At 41.0% G+C, this 19,711-nt stretch overlaps 2 protein-coding genes across 9 annotated transcripts in view; one reads left to right on the top strand and one right to left on the bottom strand.

Annotated features, from left to right (window-relative positions):
• The window catches only part of LOC147147557 (uncharacterized), a 31,481-nt gene that overhangs the window by 8,633 nt on the left and 3,137 nt on the right, over positions 1-19,711 (top strand). For 2 of the 8 annotated variants that reach the window (XM_086031690.1, XM_086031683.1), the window contains exons 1-6: positions 13,620-13,722; positions 16,453-16,703; positions 17,644-17,797; positions 17,956-18,131; positions 18,367-18,585; positions 18,714-18,798. In XM_086031690.1, coding sequence (XP_085887816.1) covers positions 16,504-16,703; positions 17,644-17,797; positions 17,956-18,131; positions 18,367-18,585; positions 18,714-18,798 — 834 coding nt within the window. In that variant the 5' untranslated portion in view covers positions 13,620-13,722; positions 16,453-16,503. Of the gene's footprint in view, positions 1-10,779; positions 11,034-13,341; positions 13,426-13,599; positions 13,723-13,751; positions 14,249-16,452; positions 16,704-17,643; positions 17,798-17,955; positions 18,132-18,366; positions 18,586-18,713; positions 18,799-19,711 lie in introns of those variants that run through there. The other 6 variants (XM_086031687.1, XM_086031686.1, XM_086031685.1 and 3 more) reach the window with 6 other exon arrangements.
• On the bottom strand, positions 2,703-13,506 carry gramd2b (GRAM domain containing 2B). Its single transcript, XM_086031692.1, has 15 exons — positions 13,464-13,506; positions 11,830-11,941; positions 10,604-11,722; positions 9,887-10,051; positions 9,729-9,807; positions 9,561-9,630; positions 9,333-9,436; positions 8,817-8,912; positions 8,664-8,735; positions 7,024-7,113; positions 6,801-6,912; positions 5,561-5,774; positions 5,349-5,453; positions 4,410-4,491; positions 2,703-3,748 (listed from the first exon to the last, which is right to left on the bottom strand). Exons 3-15 carry the CDS (start codon positions 10,708-10,710, stop codon positions 3,707-3,709), a joined length of 1,338 nt encoding a protein of 445 aa, XP_085887818.1. The 5' UTR covers positions 10,711-11,722; positions 11,830-11,941; positions 13,464-13,506; the 3' UTR covers positions 2,703-3,706.

Raw genomic sequence — 19,711 nt, 5'->3', positions numbered from 1 at the left:
AAAACAATATTTATAAAAATAAGTACTTTTAAAAATTGTCCTAAAATGAAACAATTTTTAAAACGTAAGAAAATATATTATTTCAAATGTCTGTTGTCCCGCCTGTGTTATGACTCTGCAGGTCACATGCTATGCTTTCACTGTCAAGTGCTCTATTGTTTGACATCCACCACCCCCCAGCACCACCCCCAGCCTCCCTCAATCCCTCTACCGCGACGTCCCAGACAAACATGAATGCGCCAAAAGAAAGATGTCAGTGTTAATCACACATTATCACATTTTGCTAACTTGCTTTTGTTTGCAATTTAGCATTTGAACTACACTCTTTCACATTAGCTTTTGTGTACGGAGGCGGCTAGCTTGCTGCATGTTAGCATTCAAACTGTTAGCATATTAATAAAAGGCATTCCATAGTGGACCATTGTTTTGCTGAGGCCAAAGTTGAACATGGGAAGTTACATTACATTTGCAGTAACCACCTAGCATCCAGTCAGAATCTTGGCTGTACTTGAGACATCTACAACATAGACAACTAATTGTTCCACCAGTGACGTTTTCATTGTGCGTGTGAGTGCGAGCGTGCGGCATTAGCATGAGAACAACAGCTGCTTTCTCCCAAGTGGACGAGCAGAACCAGACGCACGACATCATCTTCAGTTTTTCTCCATGTTAACTTGGAATATTTCATTTTACAGCACGCTAGTTAAGTGCCTAGTATGACTGTCTCACAGCCACAGCTTCAAATCTCCTGTGTGGGGACCCGAGACACTAAATTGTCCATAGATATGACAGTGAGTGTGAATGTTTTTTTTGTCTATGTACTGTATTCCCTACCATTGACTGGCGACCTGTCTATTGTTGGTCTATATCTGCCCTAACCTTAGCTTGTAACCAGTCTGTTATTTTATCTTTTTGTGTCCTAGCATTATTGGTGACTAGTCATTGGTGTACCCCGCCTAGTAATGAGTAACAAATGCTATAAAATATGTACAGATGGTCCTCAGCAACCCTGATTCAGACCTGGGTATTCCCCAGAGCTCTGACCCAGGTCTACATTGGTTCATTTTGGTCATATGCACCTGACTGTAGCCCATAGATCAGGGTTGGACAGAGTGTGGACGGAGCTAAATGTGTGACTCCGGAAGTGGTTGAATTTTGACGTCTATTCTGGGTGAACATAGGGTCGTTCTGCCACAGAGGCACATCCAGCATGTTCAGGGGCCCTGAAAATGGGGGATTCGCCATTGGTTCTGAGTGTCTAGGGTTCAAAAGTTGTGGTCAAAAAATGTCCTCCACATAGAAATGAGTGGATGGGTGCTATATCACATGTCCCCAGCAGAGGGTGCACTCCCTGGATGGTTGAGATTAGTATTTGAGTTTGAGTCAGTCGTTAGAAGGCGCTTAGGGGTCAAAAATCCGCTCAGAGTGTCTGTGGTTGAGCTTGGGTTTCAGGGTAAGGGTAAGGCGATAGAAAATAGGTTTTGGGGTCAGGGCTCAGAGTAGGAGTGTTGCACAGGAATGTATTGTACACCGTTGGGTACGACTAAATGAGACCTTTCCGCAGATACCTCCAGCGCCCATGTGGGTGACTCAGGGTCAAAAAACACCCTCTCCATAGGAATGAATGGGATTTTCATGGAGTGTGTGTAATTTTTGTAATTTAAGTGTAACCTTAAAAAATGTTCCACTAGAAACATGATAGGAGCACATTTTGGGTAATTTGGAGTCATTTGCACGGAATTTGAGTGCGTGTTGGCGAAGTCAAACCTTTAGGTTTAGCCACTTCTCGATCTGCATTCGATCAGCCAGACCTAAATCATTTTGGCACCCATTTTAATGTGTTTTCATCAAATGTTAAGGGTACCAACTGTGCATTTGTTTTTTGGCACCCTACTGATGGGGTACCAAACTCTGCTTAGTTATTGTCACATTTCTTGTTAGAACATGACCATTTCCTGCCTGACAAACTAGTATTGTAGTTCTCGAGATCTGTCCTGGTCTCAAGACCACTTTTTAATTGCCTCGGTCTCGTCTCGGAATCGCAGCTCACCTGTTTTCTGAAGCTAAACCATGATTGGTCATTATCTGACCCCTGAGCAAATGTGATGTCATTTCCAGTCGATAGAAGTGACAAAATGGCCGCCTCCTGAGATGGATGAAAAGATTTTGCATTTTCCGGCATTTTCCACTTCTGCTCCATGCACCCTCCCTTTTACAGAACTTATGAATTCCACTCAAGGTACTCTTTGTCTCCATTGTATTGCAACTTGTGCATGCTCAGCCCTGCACCCAGAGGTTTCAACTGCTCAACAGTTGTCCACATTCATCCTGGTTTGTCTTTTGATTCAAAAAACATTTTAAATTTGCCATGAAAACTCTTTTCATAATGGCCAGCCATTTTACAAAGGACATACTTGCATACTGCCAATCTCACAATTTCAGAGGGCATACAAAGGAAATTAGCACCCCAAACATCTCAATTTACAAACAAGAGGGAGGGGTGTGGGTGGCTGGTAGGTGTTCAACTTGTTGAAAGTGTACTTAAGAATACAATGGAAGAAAGTTGCACTTTAATAATAAGTGACACTTATTCACTTTGGGTGGGGGGATACGGAGTTAAGACTAAAGTCTGGACTTAAGGCCTTGTCTACACGTAGCCAGGCTTTTTTTTTTGAACAACAGAATATTCCTCCTCTACTCCGTGTTGGAATACACATCCTCGTTTGGTAAAAACGCAGCTACACTACACCGCGGAAGTGCATTTTCAAACGCATGCCAAGCCACTAGGCGGCAGTAGTTAGCCAATTACTGTCCAATCAAAAGGAACTTCCGTCCTTTGACGTCACTTCTACGAAACCAAAAATACGGCGCCAAACACCGTTCGGGAGGACCGACAAGAGGTCAGAATTGCTTTTAAACCTTTCAACGAGAAGCCGTAGTTGATTGCGGACAAATAAGCAAAAAGCGCCTTGAGAATGGCTATAACCATTGCAGTGCCGCGGGAATGTTGACTCGCATGAAAACACAAGTCGCGCAAGTGACGTCCAAGCATTTTTGTCACATAGTGACGACGTAAATCTCCGGGTGTAACCGTACACAGCCAAACGCGGATCCGGAGATATCCGCAAAACTCCACTGTGGCCGGAGTTCTGCGTTTTCATTGAAAAAACTCCGGGGATGTGTGGATGATAGGGCGAACCGCAGGCTAATATCCGCCATTTGCAAAACCCCCGGCTACGTGTAGACAAGGCCTCATTTTCCACAAACGCAATATTAATGAGAGTGCCTTTTTGCAACTAGTGAGCCTGCATAGAACATATTCTTGGAAAAAAAAAAGTTTGGGTTGACTTCCTTCTTAAAGACCTCCCTCTCCTTTTATTTAAGTGACTCGTGACAAACACACTGCACTATCCATTTTAAAACAAATTAATTATATCCACAGCTAAAAGTAAAAGTAAGAATAAAAGACTGCTGCAAAATGATCAGTTTCTCTGTTTTTGCTCTTGACAGGTTAAATTAACATTTTTGTTCTATGAACTACTGACAACATATGGCACAAATTCCACATTGTCCAATATTTCCAATTTTGTCATTTTATGATAAACGGTCAACATTACCAAAAATGTGTTCTTGGTCTATTTTGTTTTCCAGGGCTATATATATTCATATATTACATTATGTAAACATATACAGAGTTAAAATTTCATCAGACGACATCATCCAAAAGTCTTTGTAGATTCTTCTGCACCTGAAACACAACAAAACACAAACTTTTACTTTCACATGCTAATGTAGCTACTTGCTAGTCCAAGTATTCTAAACCATCAACATGCTAATGTAGCATGTTCCTCGCACATGCGCACATATACACAATAAAAATGTTAATGCAGTGAATAAAATATTATCTATATGTGTCTAGCCGCTACTGCGTCACTTTCCACCATCAATGTGCTAATGTAGCTAGTTTCTAGCTGCGAGTAGGGCATCTGATGTACACATCAACATGCAATGTTGCATTGACGGTACATCATCTATTGAATATGTTAATTGGGCTGGCTGCTACTTCATCTATTCTAAACTATCAACATGATACTGTAGCTAGCTGCTAATCTAGTTGTTGGATATGATCAACATGTTAATGCAGCTAGCTTCACGCTGCTATACCTATCTGCCTATCCCATTCATTTTAAACCACCAATGTGCTAAAGCAGCTACCTTCTAGTAGCTGTTGAATAATTTACAGTATGTTGATGAGCAGATTAAATGTCTATAAAATTTTAATAAGCATTAGCTGGCATCTGGTTTCACTTTGTCGTTGTTAGTGAGACATTATAGTTGACGATCGTATTCCATTGGTCACAAAGTCACATGACTGGGAGAAATCTGATTGGTAGATTTAAAGTTGAGACCTTCTCCAGCTTCTTGAGGTTGAGGCTCAGTAGTTCGGAGAAAAGCTCCCTGTTGACGTCGTCACTACCTCTCAGGAAGTCACTGATGGAAGGGAAAAAAACCATCAATAATAAGCTAATGAGGAAAGATGTTAATCCTTCTCCATGACACCAATGTGCTTATATCATCAATATTCTAAAGTGGCTTGTAGATATTTTTTAAATCATGAAATGGGACAGTACTGAGATATGGAAAATGTTGCTTTAGCTAGCTGCTAATCTACACAGGCCTACTATGTACCAGCCGCATGCTGCGATATTCTCGGTATTCATGTACATGCTAATGTGCATTGGGGAGATGATCAACATGCTAATATAGCAAGCTACTAGCCCTGAAGTGGTGCATTAGAGTACTATTAACATTCTAATGTTACTTTTTAAACTCCCATTTAAACTAACTAAAATTAACGTGCTTATTTTAAGTTTAATAAAGAAAATGACAATAACAGTGCTAACATAGATAGCTGCTAGACCTGCATTGGTGCACCGGGATATTATCTACGTACTGTAGTAGCTAGCTGCCTGGGAAGGCCTGCTTTGGGGAATTTTAATTTAATTTATATTTTTGAAGTTACTACAAAACTTATCGAACTAAAATGAACATGCTTAATATTTTTTAATTTAATAAAAAAAAGATGAATAATAATGTTAAATATAGCTGGCTTCTAGCCCTGCACTAAGATCTACATTTTAATGATATATTTTTAATTGGATTCAAAATAACAAATGAACAGACTCTCTCACTCAAAGTAACATGACAAGAACCTCACTTTTTTACTTCAAGTTACAACAAACTTGTTAGCAATGGTAACATACTGTAGCTAGCTGCTGGCCCTGCACTGGTGCATTGAGTTGTTCTCAACATGCTAACGTAGCAAGCTACTAGTCATGTGAACTCACTCCGGCTGAGCCAAGTCTGCGATGGAGTCGAGCGTCGTCAGTCGATGCTCCAAGGAAAGCATCTTGACGGTCAGGAAGCAAGACGACATCATCAAGATGCATACTCTAAACGCACGTGCACAGCCAAGCACAAGCATGAGTGTGTATTAGAATGGTGCATAGTTTTCGGGAGACACACACACACACACACACACACACACACACACACTTACAAAAAGAGGTAAACACACAGCAGAGTGTTGAGGGAGAGAGTTTGTCCACTTCCGGCATCCTCTCGCTTCACTTCCAAGCTATGCTGCTTGCTTTCCTGCTTGGGAATCTTCGAATGTTTGGGATGAAGAAGGTTCTTCACTTGGTGTTGATGCTCAGTAGGCGGCGAGAGGTCACTGCACTTTAACGCGTCCAGGTATGGAGGAACTGGAAATTCTTTAAGGTGGAAAAAGAGATGAGGAACGTCAAGGGAATGGTTTTATTGGTAGGAATTAGGACTGGAATCGTGACAGGGTTGGAAACTATCAGGATCTGGATTCAGACAAGAATTCTAACAGGAATTGGGAATACTGATGAGGTCATGGAAGATTTTCTGACAGGATTTGTTTGTTGGTAATCATTAGTGCAGGAATTTTTATATACTGTATGATGGGAACTGTGATCAAATCATATTGGAAAAAAAAAAAGAATTGTGATGGAATCATGGCAGGATTCCTGTTTGGACTAATAATGGGAATCTGATTGAATTATGAATGGAAGAGTCTCAAGGATTTTCCGTGGGATTTGGACTGAATTATAATAGGTTTGTTGACAGGAAATCTGTTGGGCTATTGTGGAAGGAAATAACTTTGGAATTATGATTGAATCACGACAGGAATTTAGGTGGAATAATGGTAACCATTGACACAGGTTTTGACAGAATCACAACCAAATTGTTAGAGGGGAAGTCAACCCAAACATATTTTTTTCCAGAATATGTTCTATGCAGGCCCACTAGTCTAAACACGGCATTCTGATTAATATTGCGTTTGTGGAATATGAGAAATCCACCCATTTTTAGCTAGCTCAGCTAGCCATTTTGTCACTTCTTTCGACAGAAGATGACATCGAAATTGCTCAGTGCTCAGATAACAACCAATCACGGCTCACCTGTTTTCTGAAGCTGATTCGGTGGAGTTATCATTACAAGAATCCTATCAGAAATGCTGTTTGGAAGTGAGACAAATTGTAACTAATATTAACAAACTTTTTGGAACTCATGATCATATTGTTGACAGGAATTCTAAGGGGAATTGTGACAAAAACTCTGGTAGAATCATGACAGAAATTGATATACAGTATGATAGGATATATACATAAGATCGGAATCATGGCTGCTGTCTGACTGGAAATGTGATGAATGATATGGAAAGTCGTTCCTCCTGTAACTCCCCCCCTCTTGGGTCTGATTGGCTGACATACCTGCCATCTTGTCGTCATCTGGCGTCTGGGAATCGGATGTGCTGCTTTCCTCCGTGTCTTGCCTTCTCTTCCGCAGTGTTTGGTCCAGGTCGGCAAAGTCAGCGTTGAAACCCTAACGAATATAAAGGATCGTCAAACGACGTGTGTTGTTGTGTTGTGTTGTTTTTGTGTGTGTGTGTGGGGGGGGGGGGGGGGGGGGGCGGGGGGTGTGTGTGCGACTGACCAGAGGAAAACGCGGCGAGTGAGGCGATGTCCGACCTCGGAAGGTGATTTGGGATGAAGACGGAATGGGGCTGTTGCACGGACTCTTCTCCTTTTCAAACACACATTATCAATTAATTGAAGTCTCACGGAAATACTGCAGTATTCATTCGGTCGCTGTCCTGTGAAAAACACATTTTTTAAAAATAATTTCACGTTAATGCGATGTCTGTAACGCGGAAACACCAGTCACCAAAAAATATGACAAATGAAAAAAATGGACGCGTTTTTCACAGCACAGCGACGATATGCTGTTTGTGCCTTCAAGGGACGTGGCCTAGTGAGCGATGTCAGGAGCTCTGACTCCAGTTCAGGGTTGGCGTCTGCTCCATGCACCTTGTGAGTATTTTTCATTTTGTATTTATGTGTATGTCTCAGATTTCATATTTGCTTCACAATCAGTATTTTTCAATCTTCTGGTTGGTGAGAGCAAAACTGCTCAAACATGCCTGAATACATTAAAAAAAAATCATCCCTGATTAGTTTAAATGTTCAATGTTTTTTGTCATGTTATGTAAGTAAATATTGATTGTGAACTATGATTTTCGTGGCACTGTTGTGTGTTGTTATATTGCCTTTGACTTTTTGTATTGATTGTATTCGTATTGATGCTGTGACGTGATAGTTGTGGTAAAGGACATTGCATGTTTTAAAACAATTGACTCTATGATATTTTTGGGCGGCAGAACACCAGTGACTACCACTGACCTGAACTGAAATGAACACAAATATATTCATTCATTCATTATCCATGTTTTTTTCAAATGTGTGTAATTTAGCAGAGCTGGATATTTTACTACAATTTTGCAGTCCATTTATCGCCTTCCGCCTGCAACCAGGGTGCCCTTCTGCCATCCGTCTATCCGCCTTTTTGTCCAGCCGGACCAAATAGTAATCGCCTACAGGCCGGTCCACCTATCATTTTAAACGGTCTTCCATTAGCGTTTCCGTTCAGCAACTTCGACCAACTTCTGCTAGTGATATTTGAAACCAAAGACTCACGGCGGCTGGACTAAATATGTCTCCTTTTAGGACCCAGAAGTTGTCAAAAAGCCTCGGCCGCGGCCAACGGGAAACCGCGGCCAACGGGGCCATTGAAGCCTCACCTCGAAAATAGACAATAGACAATTACATAGACGGAAAAAATGGGCTCCCGACTATGCTTAATATGCTAAGTTTTCCCGTCTTTTGTTTTATCGCCTACAAAATGGGCGTCCGTCATAGGCGGATGACGGACCGGTCCGTCACATAGCCAGAATGCCCAGCTCTGTAATTTAGCAACACTCAATGGCTAGCCCGCTAGCTAACATTAGCGCTGAAACATGCTATCTATTTCACCGCCCAAAGAGCTCGTCTGTGCCATTAAGCCGAGCAACAGAAAACTAAATTAGCTAGTCCCCAATGATCATATTAACTCATCTGAATTTCCATCACATCAGAAGCAGTTTATCTCAATTAGCAACTTCCTTTCAAACAGACACTTGACGCATTCAAACTACAGCGGTAGACGAGACGATTTCCCACTAGAAGAAAATCACGCCCACTGGATTCGTCGATCAACAAACAGCTGTTGCGGACAATATTCTGACATGGAAAAGTTACCTCCAAGTGAGGACAGACAGACATGAGGAACTTGTAGGTGTTGTCCCGGGCCAGGAAGGACACAAAGACGTACTGTAACGACGAAGGAGCAAAGTCATCATGTGTTTGTGTCACACCGAATGTCGGTCATTCGGATTCCCCCCCCCGCCTCACTCTGTCGTTTGCTGTGGCAATCACCACGGCGTTGGGCACCAAGAGAGCCGTCTTGGTCTTCTTGACATGTGTGATCGATATGACCGGGATGGCGATCTAGGAGCAAACAGTTTGTTTGGATCAAAGTGTGATGGTAGGATTGTTGTTGGAAATGATAGCAATTGTCACAGGAATATCAACAGAACTTTCTTGGAATGGGACCGGAGACAAGGGATGGACACACATTGAGTTTTGAGGGGAATCGTAACAGGAATTAGATCATAACAGGAAATCCGTTGGGAATGTGATTCTTCACCGGAATTGTGATGGAAATGGAGGCATAAATTCTCAGTTAAACTTGAATGAAATCACTTCGGCATTATGATGCAAGAACAGTGGGAATTGCGCCAAAATGAAACTGACAGAAGTTGTGAATGAATCAGGGCAGATTTTTTGGACATGAAAATATGACAATCGGAACAGAAACTCGGACAGGAATGAAATTCCTGGCCAAATTCCGATGCCAGCGGGAAGCACCTTGGTGTCTTTTCCAAAGACTTTGGAGTGGAAGCAGATCCAGTGGTCGGAGACAAACATGCGGCCCTGGTACAAGATGTCCTTCTGCAGAGCGCACGTGTAACCTGGAAACAGAACGAGGAGTCACAAAAGCTCACGCCATGCACACTTGGGAAACACCACCGTGCTGTATGTTCCTCAATGTTGTGTGAGTTACCCCGTGTAAGCAAAGTTGATGAACTAACTCACTTTGCCTGAGTTGCTCGTCTTTGCTGATCTCCTTGAAGATTTTATGGTATTGGCAGTTGCCCTTGGACAGCTGGAAGACAGCAAATAACACAAAGGTGATTTCTACATGGTCGTTTGATTGCAGCCGATGGAGGGAGTTGAATGTCCGTATTTCAAGTACTGTGTCACCTGACTGTAGTGAGACTTCTTCCGCTCCAGCTTTGAGTCCAGCTCGCTTTGCAGCTCAGATGCGTGAAATGTCTTTGACCTGCCACACACGCGCATGTATTGCATGTATTGCATGTATTGCATGTATTGTATTTTTTGGGGGAGTTGCTGTAGTTTACCTGACCAGCGCTGCTCTCCTGCATGCGGACGTGTCCTGATGCCGTTGATTTTGAAGCTGATGTTGTTGATTTTGTTGTTGGTGTTCGGCCTCGCAGTTCTGCAGATTCTCACCGAGCATGCGTGGACTTTTTTGACGCTCCTCAGGTGCCATGTCGACCTCAGAACTAAACAAAGCACATTCTCATTTACTTTTACTTTTTTAAGTGCTCCCGAAACAATGTCGTTCTTAACTTAATAAATACCTAGTTTGCTCATTTACGAAAACAAATAGCTAAATAATTACTTAGTGATATGAAAAGCATTAGCATTAAAAATAACTGACTGACTTACGATCTTTGTAGTGAACTGACCTATTGACAATAAAATAACTAGCTTACTCCCTTACTAAATGATTGGTTTACTGACTAAAATAACTAACCCAATTGTACCTCAAGCAGTTTTGAAAGATTGATTGCAAATGTTCTGAACAAAGTTAAATACAATCGAATTGTACTTCGGGGGTGATTCTTTCGCGTACGACTACAGGGAACCGGTGTACCATCACACTTTGGGAATCGCGATTTTAGTCTTCAATAAAGCCACAAATCATCTTTTGCGAATGTGATTGAAAGCCAGAGAAAATCCTGACGAGCACGCAGACAACATGCAAAGACCGCACCGCACCGAACCTCCAACCTCCAAACTAAACAACGTAAAGATGAAGACAAAGCTCTGACCTGCCGATCGTGTGTTTGTCCTTGTTGTTGTGGTGGCGTCTGCGCGTTCCCGAAGCAGCTCTGCCGCCGCTACTGTCTTCCTCCTGCGCCGTGCCGGTGTCCGTCATGTCTTGGGCAGGAGTGGCCCCCAAAACTCACCACCGCATGCACTCCTTCACCTGCTTGCTGGCTTGCCACCCTCCCCCGCCCAATCACGCCACTGGATGTGTGTTTAAGTGTGTGTGTTTGTGGGAGTGGGGGTCATGGGGGGGCGAAATATCCAACCTTCGACCCAGCTGTGTGTTTGGTGTGGCGGCCACTTTTGAATAAATAGAAGATAAAGAGAAGTTTTGGGACTGCTACTCAGGAGAGCCGGCAGGAGGTCATACGATCCGGGTTGCGTGCGTGTGCGTGTGCACGCGCATGTGCGTGTCATACGATTCCACCATAGGTGAGTGTGACATGTCCATCTGTGTGTCATATGATTCCACCATAGGTGTGTGTGTACGTACGCGCGCGCGTGTGTGTAAGCATATGGCTGTGTTTACATGAGTGTGGTGCATGTTGGTGTGTATACTAGCTTGGATACACGTTTGTTTGTGTGTGCGCATGGGTTCTTGTTAATTAGTTAACTAGGTATTAAGTGAATAAGTGAGTTAAGTAGTAAGTAGGTTAGTTAACTATTTAGGTTGGTAAACTATTTTAATCAGTAAATTAGTTGGGTAGCTTGCATTTTACCTGCTAGTTAGAAACTCAGTTGGCTAGAAAGTACTGAGTTAGTTAGTTTAGGTAGTCAATTTGTTAGTTAGTTAGTTAGTTAGTTAGAAACTAAGCTAAGACTAAGGATGCTCATTTTGGGGACGGAGGACGATATATATATATTTTTAAGACGGACTAAGCATGGATGGAAGTGGGTTTTCTTCCGTCGCTGTAATCATCCCAAACCAGATCAAGTACCAACGGACGCCCATTTCACTGACGAGTCGTTACCTGTTCAAATGTTTAGTTCGCAATGTAATCTAAGTAATATAATATTAAAATAATGTCACATGAATATGTTCAACAACTTTTGTATTGCTGTATTCCAATACCAGATACAAAATAAAATTGTATTGTATTGTATACGTGGCAGGGCAGTGGCTGGTTCAAGGGAATAGGATATATTATATACTTTGGACATGTACACACATCAATGACAATCTGCCCAATTGAATTAGGGTCTCTAAATTTGGAGCCATCTTTCTTACCATGACAATGTCATCAAATGGGCTCTTTCTTGAGATGCGGGAAATGGGGTCCAAGGAGCCACTGGCCATCAGTTTACCTTCTTTTGTGAAATGGGCAAATCTGCGACCATAACTGCAAAATCAAATTAAAACATTTCCAAAACGTGTTTTTCCTCAGGATAGTTGTTGCTGTTTTATTGTATTTTATCTTTAAACCATGTATTTTTTTTATTCTTTTGAATAGTAAAAAAATAAATAAACGATCAGCCGATATGAAGTAATTGCTTTGCGATTGATTTATTTTATTTTGAACAAAGAATAAAATTTGGGGAGTTGTGAATTTTATTTTGCACTTTTGGTAATTTACAATTGATTACTAAGTCATGGAGCAGTTTGTGTTTTATTTTGAACGTCAATTCTCGATTGCAGAGTGACTGTTCTTCCCTTTGTCACAAATATGTGAAAGGTCTTTCAAATTGTTGGTCCTCTGTACTCTACTGTAAAGTTGAACAGTTAAAACCCCAAATATGCCAACATAAATACAAAAATCTGTGCTTGCATCAAATTTCTTCATGTCACCACCGAGTAAATGGATTGTTACATTAACGCTAACTTTATTAAATTGCTACGTGCTGCAACCACAACCCGATAAGGCCTACTCATAATTAGACCGTGCTGGGAATAACAATTGCATTACATACAGAGTCACGGTGGATTCGCCATTCACCACAGGTTACGACTTTTTAGGTTAACCATATTGTGCACACATACAGATCCAAGTTGTTCCATGAAAAAAGACGATATTACGACATCGCAGACTTGTAGCCCATAGGGAGGAATGGAATGGGGGGGGGGGGGGGTAATAGCATTCCCTCACAATCATTTCATTCTTTTAAGGGAACGCAAAGTTTTTGCGAGGGAACGAACGTAATGTTTTTGCGATGGAAAGCTTTTTTTCCCCTACATGTATGTAGGGAGAAAAAAAAAAGAAAAATAATGTCGTCTAGGGCTCCACACTGACTCAAACACATGAATAGTATTGCTAATTGACCCAGGGTTATTTTAGCAATTTCAGAACTGCCTTATATCCTTGCATCCATTCAATAATATACAGTACATTTACAATACACCACTTAGAGTCTCCTCGTGACCCGTTATTTTGTTTACTGGAAAACGCGGAGACCGCTCACTATACGAGACTGGACTGCACTACAGCACAACTTGGTCACACTCATAGGGCATAGGGGCGCGTTGTGACCAGGGGCGTGACGTTACGTGGTCTGCGGTCTGCAAACACAAAAAGGGTGAAGTGCCCAGCTCTGCTAAATGCTCCTTTGGGTGACACTTAAACAGTTGTAAACAATTCAATCCACTCTCAATATACTCTCAGCCGGTTAAGAAAGCAAAACTGGCTATGTTGTATGCGTGTATAGATTTCAAATAGAGTATTTGCACTCGGAGCAGAATGAAATCTAGTAACGTTGTTGCGTGTACTGGCCCTTTAACTTAGAGTTCAGCTCTTATCACTGAGCTCTGTGGGCGACTAGGACTCATACATACAACGTGTTGTGGCAAGCGGTTCGTCAAACTGTTAACCCAGAAGTGGGTGCCCGTAAGGTAAGTGGATGTAAATAGGAAATTAACCAGCTAATTACCTTTAAATAATGTTTATGAATTATGAAACCTCTGCCGTTCGCCTCTCTCCCACGGCGACATGCACGGACTTTTTTTTTTTTTTATATATAATGGGCGGGGGCGGGGGCGGGGGCCTGGTGAAATATAAACCGGAAGCGCTTTAAAAGGACGAAGACGGACGGGGTCGGAGGGCGGTTATTTTTATGAATAAAGACGAAGGGACGATAACGGAGGTACGGGTACGCGGGTCGCGGACGGTTGACGGACCGATAAAATAGGGTAAAGTGCATGCACCTCTCTGGAAGTGAGCATTCATGCTAGGAGGGTTAGCTACAGCAGCTATGGAGCACACGGAGCAAAATCGGTAGATTGATTGCCCCTGCATTATGCTGCTCCGTGTGCTATTCAGCTGATGTACATACCTCTCCAAGCATGAATGTGTTACTTCACTGCTCAGCTTGACTAGTGCTCATATTTATCAGTGCATATGTTTATGCTGAAGCTTAACTTTTGAGTTGGTGATTACTGTTTTATGCATCTCCCACAATGCACTGCCGGCGGACATATTGAAAGGCTGGGTGGATATGTCCGTGGTACATGTTTCTCGACTACATGTGCTTTAATTAACTGCCACAGCGGGGGAAGAAGATATACAAAAGAGTTTTTATCGCGTTCCTAAGGTAATTTGTCGACAGGGAGAGGCAGCTGAACAGAAAAGTGAATGACAAAGGCAAGCATGGATTGCTGCGATCAAACGTGCGGTCCTATGAACTTTTACGAACTTGGTAGGATCATGTCATTTCAGGTGAGATTTTAAATAAGGTTTTGGTAGGTACAGAGCTGATAACTAAAACCATCACTTTAGATGACGCTAATTCGACTATATTCTACAAAAAATATTCTAAATCTGTATTTGCTTCAAAAAACAATTATGGATGGACAGTGTTCGTGAACAATAGCTTTTGTTTATATTTACGTCATCATACGTCTTCTGCCAAACATTGTACAACCATATTCTACGGCAATATTTACCAATGAAGAATTTAAAATTCTGTCTAAACTTACATAGATTTTGGGAATATTTATTTATGTCACTTAAATGTTTCCTATTATTCCATAATGACAGATATCATGACATTTTGAGCTGGAGTAAGTACTAGTGGACCAATCAAAAAGAGAAAAGGTGGTTTATTACAGCAGTTAGAATGAAAAAAACCAACCTTTTATTCGTTATTAGATTATTTCTACGACAGCATATTAGTGTCACCCAGCGAGGGGAAAAAAAGATAAGACGAGCTTTTAAAGTCATCATGATGAGATTTAAAGTTGTCATGACGACTTTAAATATGACGACTTTAAATCTAGTCATGACAACACCAATTCTCATACATTGGCTCCGTGTTCGGAATAAAGTTGAATAACAAAACTGCAATTTACCAAATTTTCTCTCTCATTAATCACTGTGGTATGTAGACTTATGACTTCGTGTTTGGGTGTATCTTGGCGTCACAACCGAGCTACGTGACTGGTTGACTTCATGCTTCCATGGACGTCCTACCTCAGGATTCACTCGTCAATTATCGCCATGACAACTTTAAATCTCGTCATGACGCGATTTAAAGTCGTAGACGATATATATCGCCCACCCCTATTCAACCAGGCACTAAAGATGAGAATCTTATGTTGATAATTTGCAGCAAATTATGGAGTCTGTGTGTTACTTTAGTATAATTATCTGCAAAATTGTATCTAAATGTTTAAGATGAATTTCTTATTTCACAACGCTATTTCGTCCTCCCTCAACCTCACTGTTGCCTCTACATCAAAGAAAACAGACGCTACATGGGAACAGCATTCTCCCAATGCTGCCTTGCAATCACAATGAGCTGAGATCACCTTTGCCTCATTATCTGTAATAATCCAGGGTGTCATATTTGGATCAGACAACTTTTGAGAATGCATTACTCTTCCCTTGATAACGCAGTGTCCACTTAGTTTATTTCGGTAAACACAAACATCACAAACCAATCCACAAAGAAACAGGCAGAGTCGGGCATTTTACTAAATATTGTCATTTTTCGCGGTGAACTGAACTGTTTTTTCTAGACTCTTGTAGTTCTGAAAATCAAGCAACATGTAAAATGGGCTGGGTTGAAAAATCGGATAATTTACCAAATTCAGGTACAATACTCCTGGGAAGATATCATCTTTACTCCACTCAGACTTGTCGATCTGGTACGTCTCTTCACCCACAATCACGACGATTTTCTCCTTGTAGCGAAAAAAAAGCCTTCTTGTCCGGTGGGTCGGAATACTTTTCTATCGTACTGAATTTGGTGAAATCTTAATTTTCTCTGACTACACTGGAATATTGCGTTTGAAATGGGGAGCGCTACTGTGCGCGTGACTCTCGGTAAACACAGCCTTACAAGATAGACGACCGCGTGGGATTGTGGGTTATGTTACTCTTTTTAGTTAGGATCTTCCGATCAGGGTTTTATGAAACCGACACCGATCATGCATGAGTGAGATCGGCCGATACCAATACCGATCACATGGAATATCTGTAAATTTTTCCATTTATTTATCGTGACTGCTATTATGCAATATTATCTGAAAAACAAGCAGACGTATTATTGCCGTGATTTAGATTTTGATTTTTTTACGCAACACTGCACGCAAGCTGGTCTCTCATGGCTGCAGGTGATCGGATTTTTTGATCAGTAATAAAAGTCTTTGATCGAATATTCGTAATCACGCAACTTTTCATGAAAATAGGCCGATTATGATCGGTGCCCGATCGATCGGAGCATCCCTAATTTTTAGCACGGTAAACGGTAAACCCGTCTATAAATGCAAACAGGACTGCATCATTGTTTTTCATTAACTTTTAGATGTCAGGGTGAACTGCCATTATAAGTCACAGATAATATTTCTGAGCACTATTGTAGTCACAACACCGCTGGGTCTGGGAAGCTCATGTTGGATCATGGATACATTTTTCAACAGGAGATACAGCGGGAGTCCATCTTCTGATACTTACTAGTACTACTAGTGGTGATGATGAGACCCATCAACGCGAGCAGCTTGACAACCTGCACACCGGTGGCGGATGCGGAGAGTGAAATGGACGCCAGCATGTCGCATGAGTCTCAGACTCCGCTGCTGGAGGAGTCTGAAGATTGGGAGAGTGACGATGGAGACGAGGAAAATGCAAAAGCCACCAGGATGCTAAAAGGCTACATCAAGAACTGCGAAAAGTAAGATAATACATTTTTAATAATATTCAGCTATGCTACAGTTGAGTAACTTTCACCATTACTTGTGACACTGTTTTAGAAAAATACGCTCTGGCAAGTTAAAATGTGTTTTCTGTGTCCATTTTTAGACATGTTACCTATACTGTAATCTCCTTGTTGCCTTGTTTTCGATTTGATGATTTTTACACAGTATGAGACTTGGTGGAAATTGTCATGCTCTGGTTTTGGTTTTCTTAAAGAAATAAAAATGATCACAGACCATTGTATTGTGTTTGAAGTGGGGTCATTTTTGCCTGATCTGAATGCTTTAAAATCATTTTATTTTGGCATCTTTTCATCTACATCAATGGCATCTTGTGCTTTAACTCATTCATTGCCAGACATTATCAGGCCCTCTTTTACCCTAACGTTTGGAAACATTTGAAAAAAATAGAAATAAATTCCCGTGATTTAATCTTTTGACTGCGAAAAGACGAGTAAATTCGTCAATGGCTGTGGATGAGTTAAATGTGGTGGTGAATGTCATCCCCAACGCAGAGCGAATCAGACTCCATCACGGTAGCATTTGCGCTCAAATGTGGCAAATATAGTGTCGATGACCGCTCTTTCTACCAAGTTCTCGAGCGATTCAAGGCAAAATAGCGCCATGTGGCGAGTTGTTGCGTGATTTACGGCAAAATAATCACTGCGTTTTATTTGATTATTTCATGACATGTTGATAAAATGTCATAACTTCTTTCACTGTTAACATATTGAAAACGTTCAAACACAGTTTCCTTTTTTCAAGCTGTTTCAGGGATATTATTGCCAATACAAATATTATAATTTTGTTACGTACCTGTAATATTTAACTTGGCCTGGTCGCATCACTTTATTATTAATTTAAAAAAAATATTTCACCACTATTTGTTAACTATTTATTTAAATACTTTTCTTTTAGGTTCTATATATTTTTAAAGTTCTTGAAACGTGAAGGCATTGGCAAGAGCAGAGTGTACACTGGCAGGGCCAAGTGTATGCAGCCTTTTTGCAAAAACAAAGGTGTGACCTACACCTCAGTTTCCAGGACCCATCTTACCCGGCACTATCAAAACGTGAGTTACGGGCTTAAAATGCATTTTCATTATTATAGTTAGACTTTCGTACTGAGGCGCAAGATAAACAAAGTATAAAATAAGTTGTACAATGAATTCTCAAAAGAACGGTAATTGAATAAGCATTATTTTTTACAATGTCTTCTTTGTTCAAATAGGCGCACCCTGGACAGAGGCACGAGCTCGCAGCTGCGCTGGCTCGAAACAGCAAGCGTGGCCGTGGCCAATGCCATGGCCACTCCGCGGAGTGTCCCCCCAAGAGGCGCCAGCACTCACTGGAGGAATCTGTCAAGCAAAAGTTCAGCCAGGACATGGCTAAGAACATTGTCACAAGGTGAGGAAAAATAAAATTGAAAAATAATGGTCTCATTGGTTTCATTTTCTTTTAGGTTTAAGTTTCGTCTTTGCTTAGTTTTGAAAAAACTATTACAAATTAATGATTTAACTTTTTCATAATGCTGCCAATTTAATTAATCATTGTTTATTAGCAGATTTATATATATGTATGTATATATATATATATATATATATATATATATATATATATTTTTTTTTTTTTCCTTTTACAGGTGGTTTGTGGAGACACTTTCCCCCCTCAGCCTCTGTGAACACCCCTACACAAGGGAGATGTTTGCCTACCTCAGTCCCGAGTTCCAGCTCATGTCCAGGGCGACCCTGGAGAGCGAATTGGATGAGTTGATGAATAAGGCCAAGCTGCAGCTCAACAACCTACTCTACAAGCAGATGTGGGTGGCAACCACTGTTGACAGCTGGTCGGTGCACAGCCGGTAAAAATATACATTTGTAGTTGAACAATGGTTTATATTTAATACAGTCTACTTGACATATTTATACACTTATAAGTCCAACATTAAATAAACATCTATTCAATTATTAATATCTCATATTTCCACAGTGCCTTTCTGGGCATGACTGTGCACTGGATCGACCGGACCAGCTTGAAGAGGATGAAGGCAACCCTGGCATGCAGGGAGTTGAAGGTAGGAATGACATCATATTATGTTTGAATTTAAAAAGTTATATTGATTTGAATGACTGCCCCGCGATTGGCAGGCAACCAATTCAGGGTGTACCCCGCCTACTGCCCAAAGAAGGCTGGGATAGGCAAGGCAAGGCAGTTTTATTTATGTAGCACATTTCATAAATAAGGCACCTCAATGTGCTTCGCGCAAGCAAAGACACAACACCTACAAACATTCAAAAGCAAAGCAGAGAAAACAAAAGTAGCTTACAAAAATTCCTAGAGTGTATGTTGACAACATTTACTGTATTTTTCGAACTATAAGCCGCTACTTTTTTTCCCCTGGGTTGTGGACCGTGCAGCTTTTATAAAGGTGTGGCTTTTCTGCAGATTTTTCTTCCGCCGCTAGGGCGCTCTAACCGGAATTACAATACAATGCAATTGCCATTGACAGGATGTGACTGCAGGTGGAAGAGTTCAACAGGCGAGGGTGCTATGCACTAGGTTATGAATTAAGTGGCATGCGGACGTTAACTGACAAACTGGAGCGGCAGCGGAAGTACTTTATATTCTCTTGATTCTGTTCCGCTTTAATCAGCAAAACTGCTGCTGTGTTAAAAGGTACTGTTATGAAAGAATCTGTTCAGGTACATACATGTACATTTACAGTTCAAAATGATTCTGTAAATGCAGTAAATATCTAATGTTTCACCATAGATAGGTGTGGCTTATATAAAGGTGCGGCTTATGTTTTTTCATTATTTTTTTTTAATTTTTTTAATGGAGTGGGTGCGGCTTATAGTTCGGAAAATACAGTAAACACATTAACAGAAAACATTAAAAACATTAAAAAGTAAAGAAATAAGAAGGTTTGTAAAATATATATAAAAGGGAAAAAAAAGATATAAAATTGTTTAGAGGGCCTTAATCAA

Source organism: Filicampus tigris, chromosome 5 (genome assembly GCF_054856515.1).
Source record: "Filicampus tigris isolate MCC_2025a chromosome 5, RoL_Ftig_1.0, whole genome shotgun sequence".
Classification (NCBI taxonomy): domain Eukaryota; kingdom Metazoa; phylum Chordata; class Actinopteri; order Syngnathiformes; family Syngnathidae; genus Filicampus; species Filicampus tigris.
Note: the sequence above shows the minus strand (reverse complement) of the source record. Positions and strands in the feature narration are given on the sequence as shown.

Bases quoted from the DNA above. Each gene is read 5' to 3' on its own strand.
- gramd2b (XM_086031692.1), bottom strand. From the start codon at position 10,710: ATGACGGACACCGGCACGGCGCAGGAGGAAGACAGTAGCGGCGGCAGA. The intron at 9,631-9,728 runs GTGACACAGTAC...GCTGTCTTCCAG, and splicing joins AGAAGTCTCACTACAGTCAG to CTGTCCAAGGGCAACTGCCA. The intron at 8,913-9,332 runs GTGCTTCCCGCT...GTTTGCTCCTAG, and splicing joins TCTTTGGAAAAGACACCAAG to ATCGCCATCCCGGTCATATC.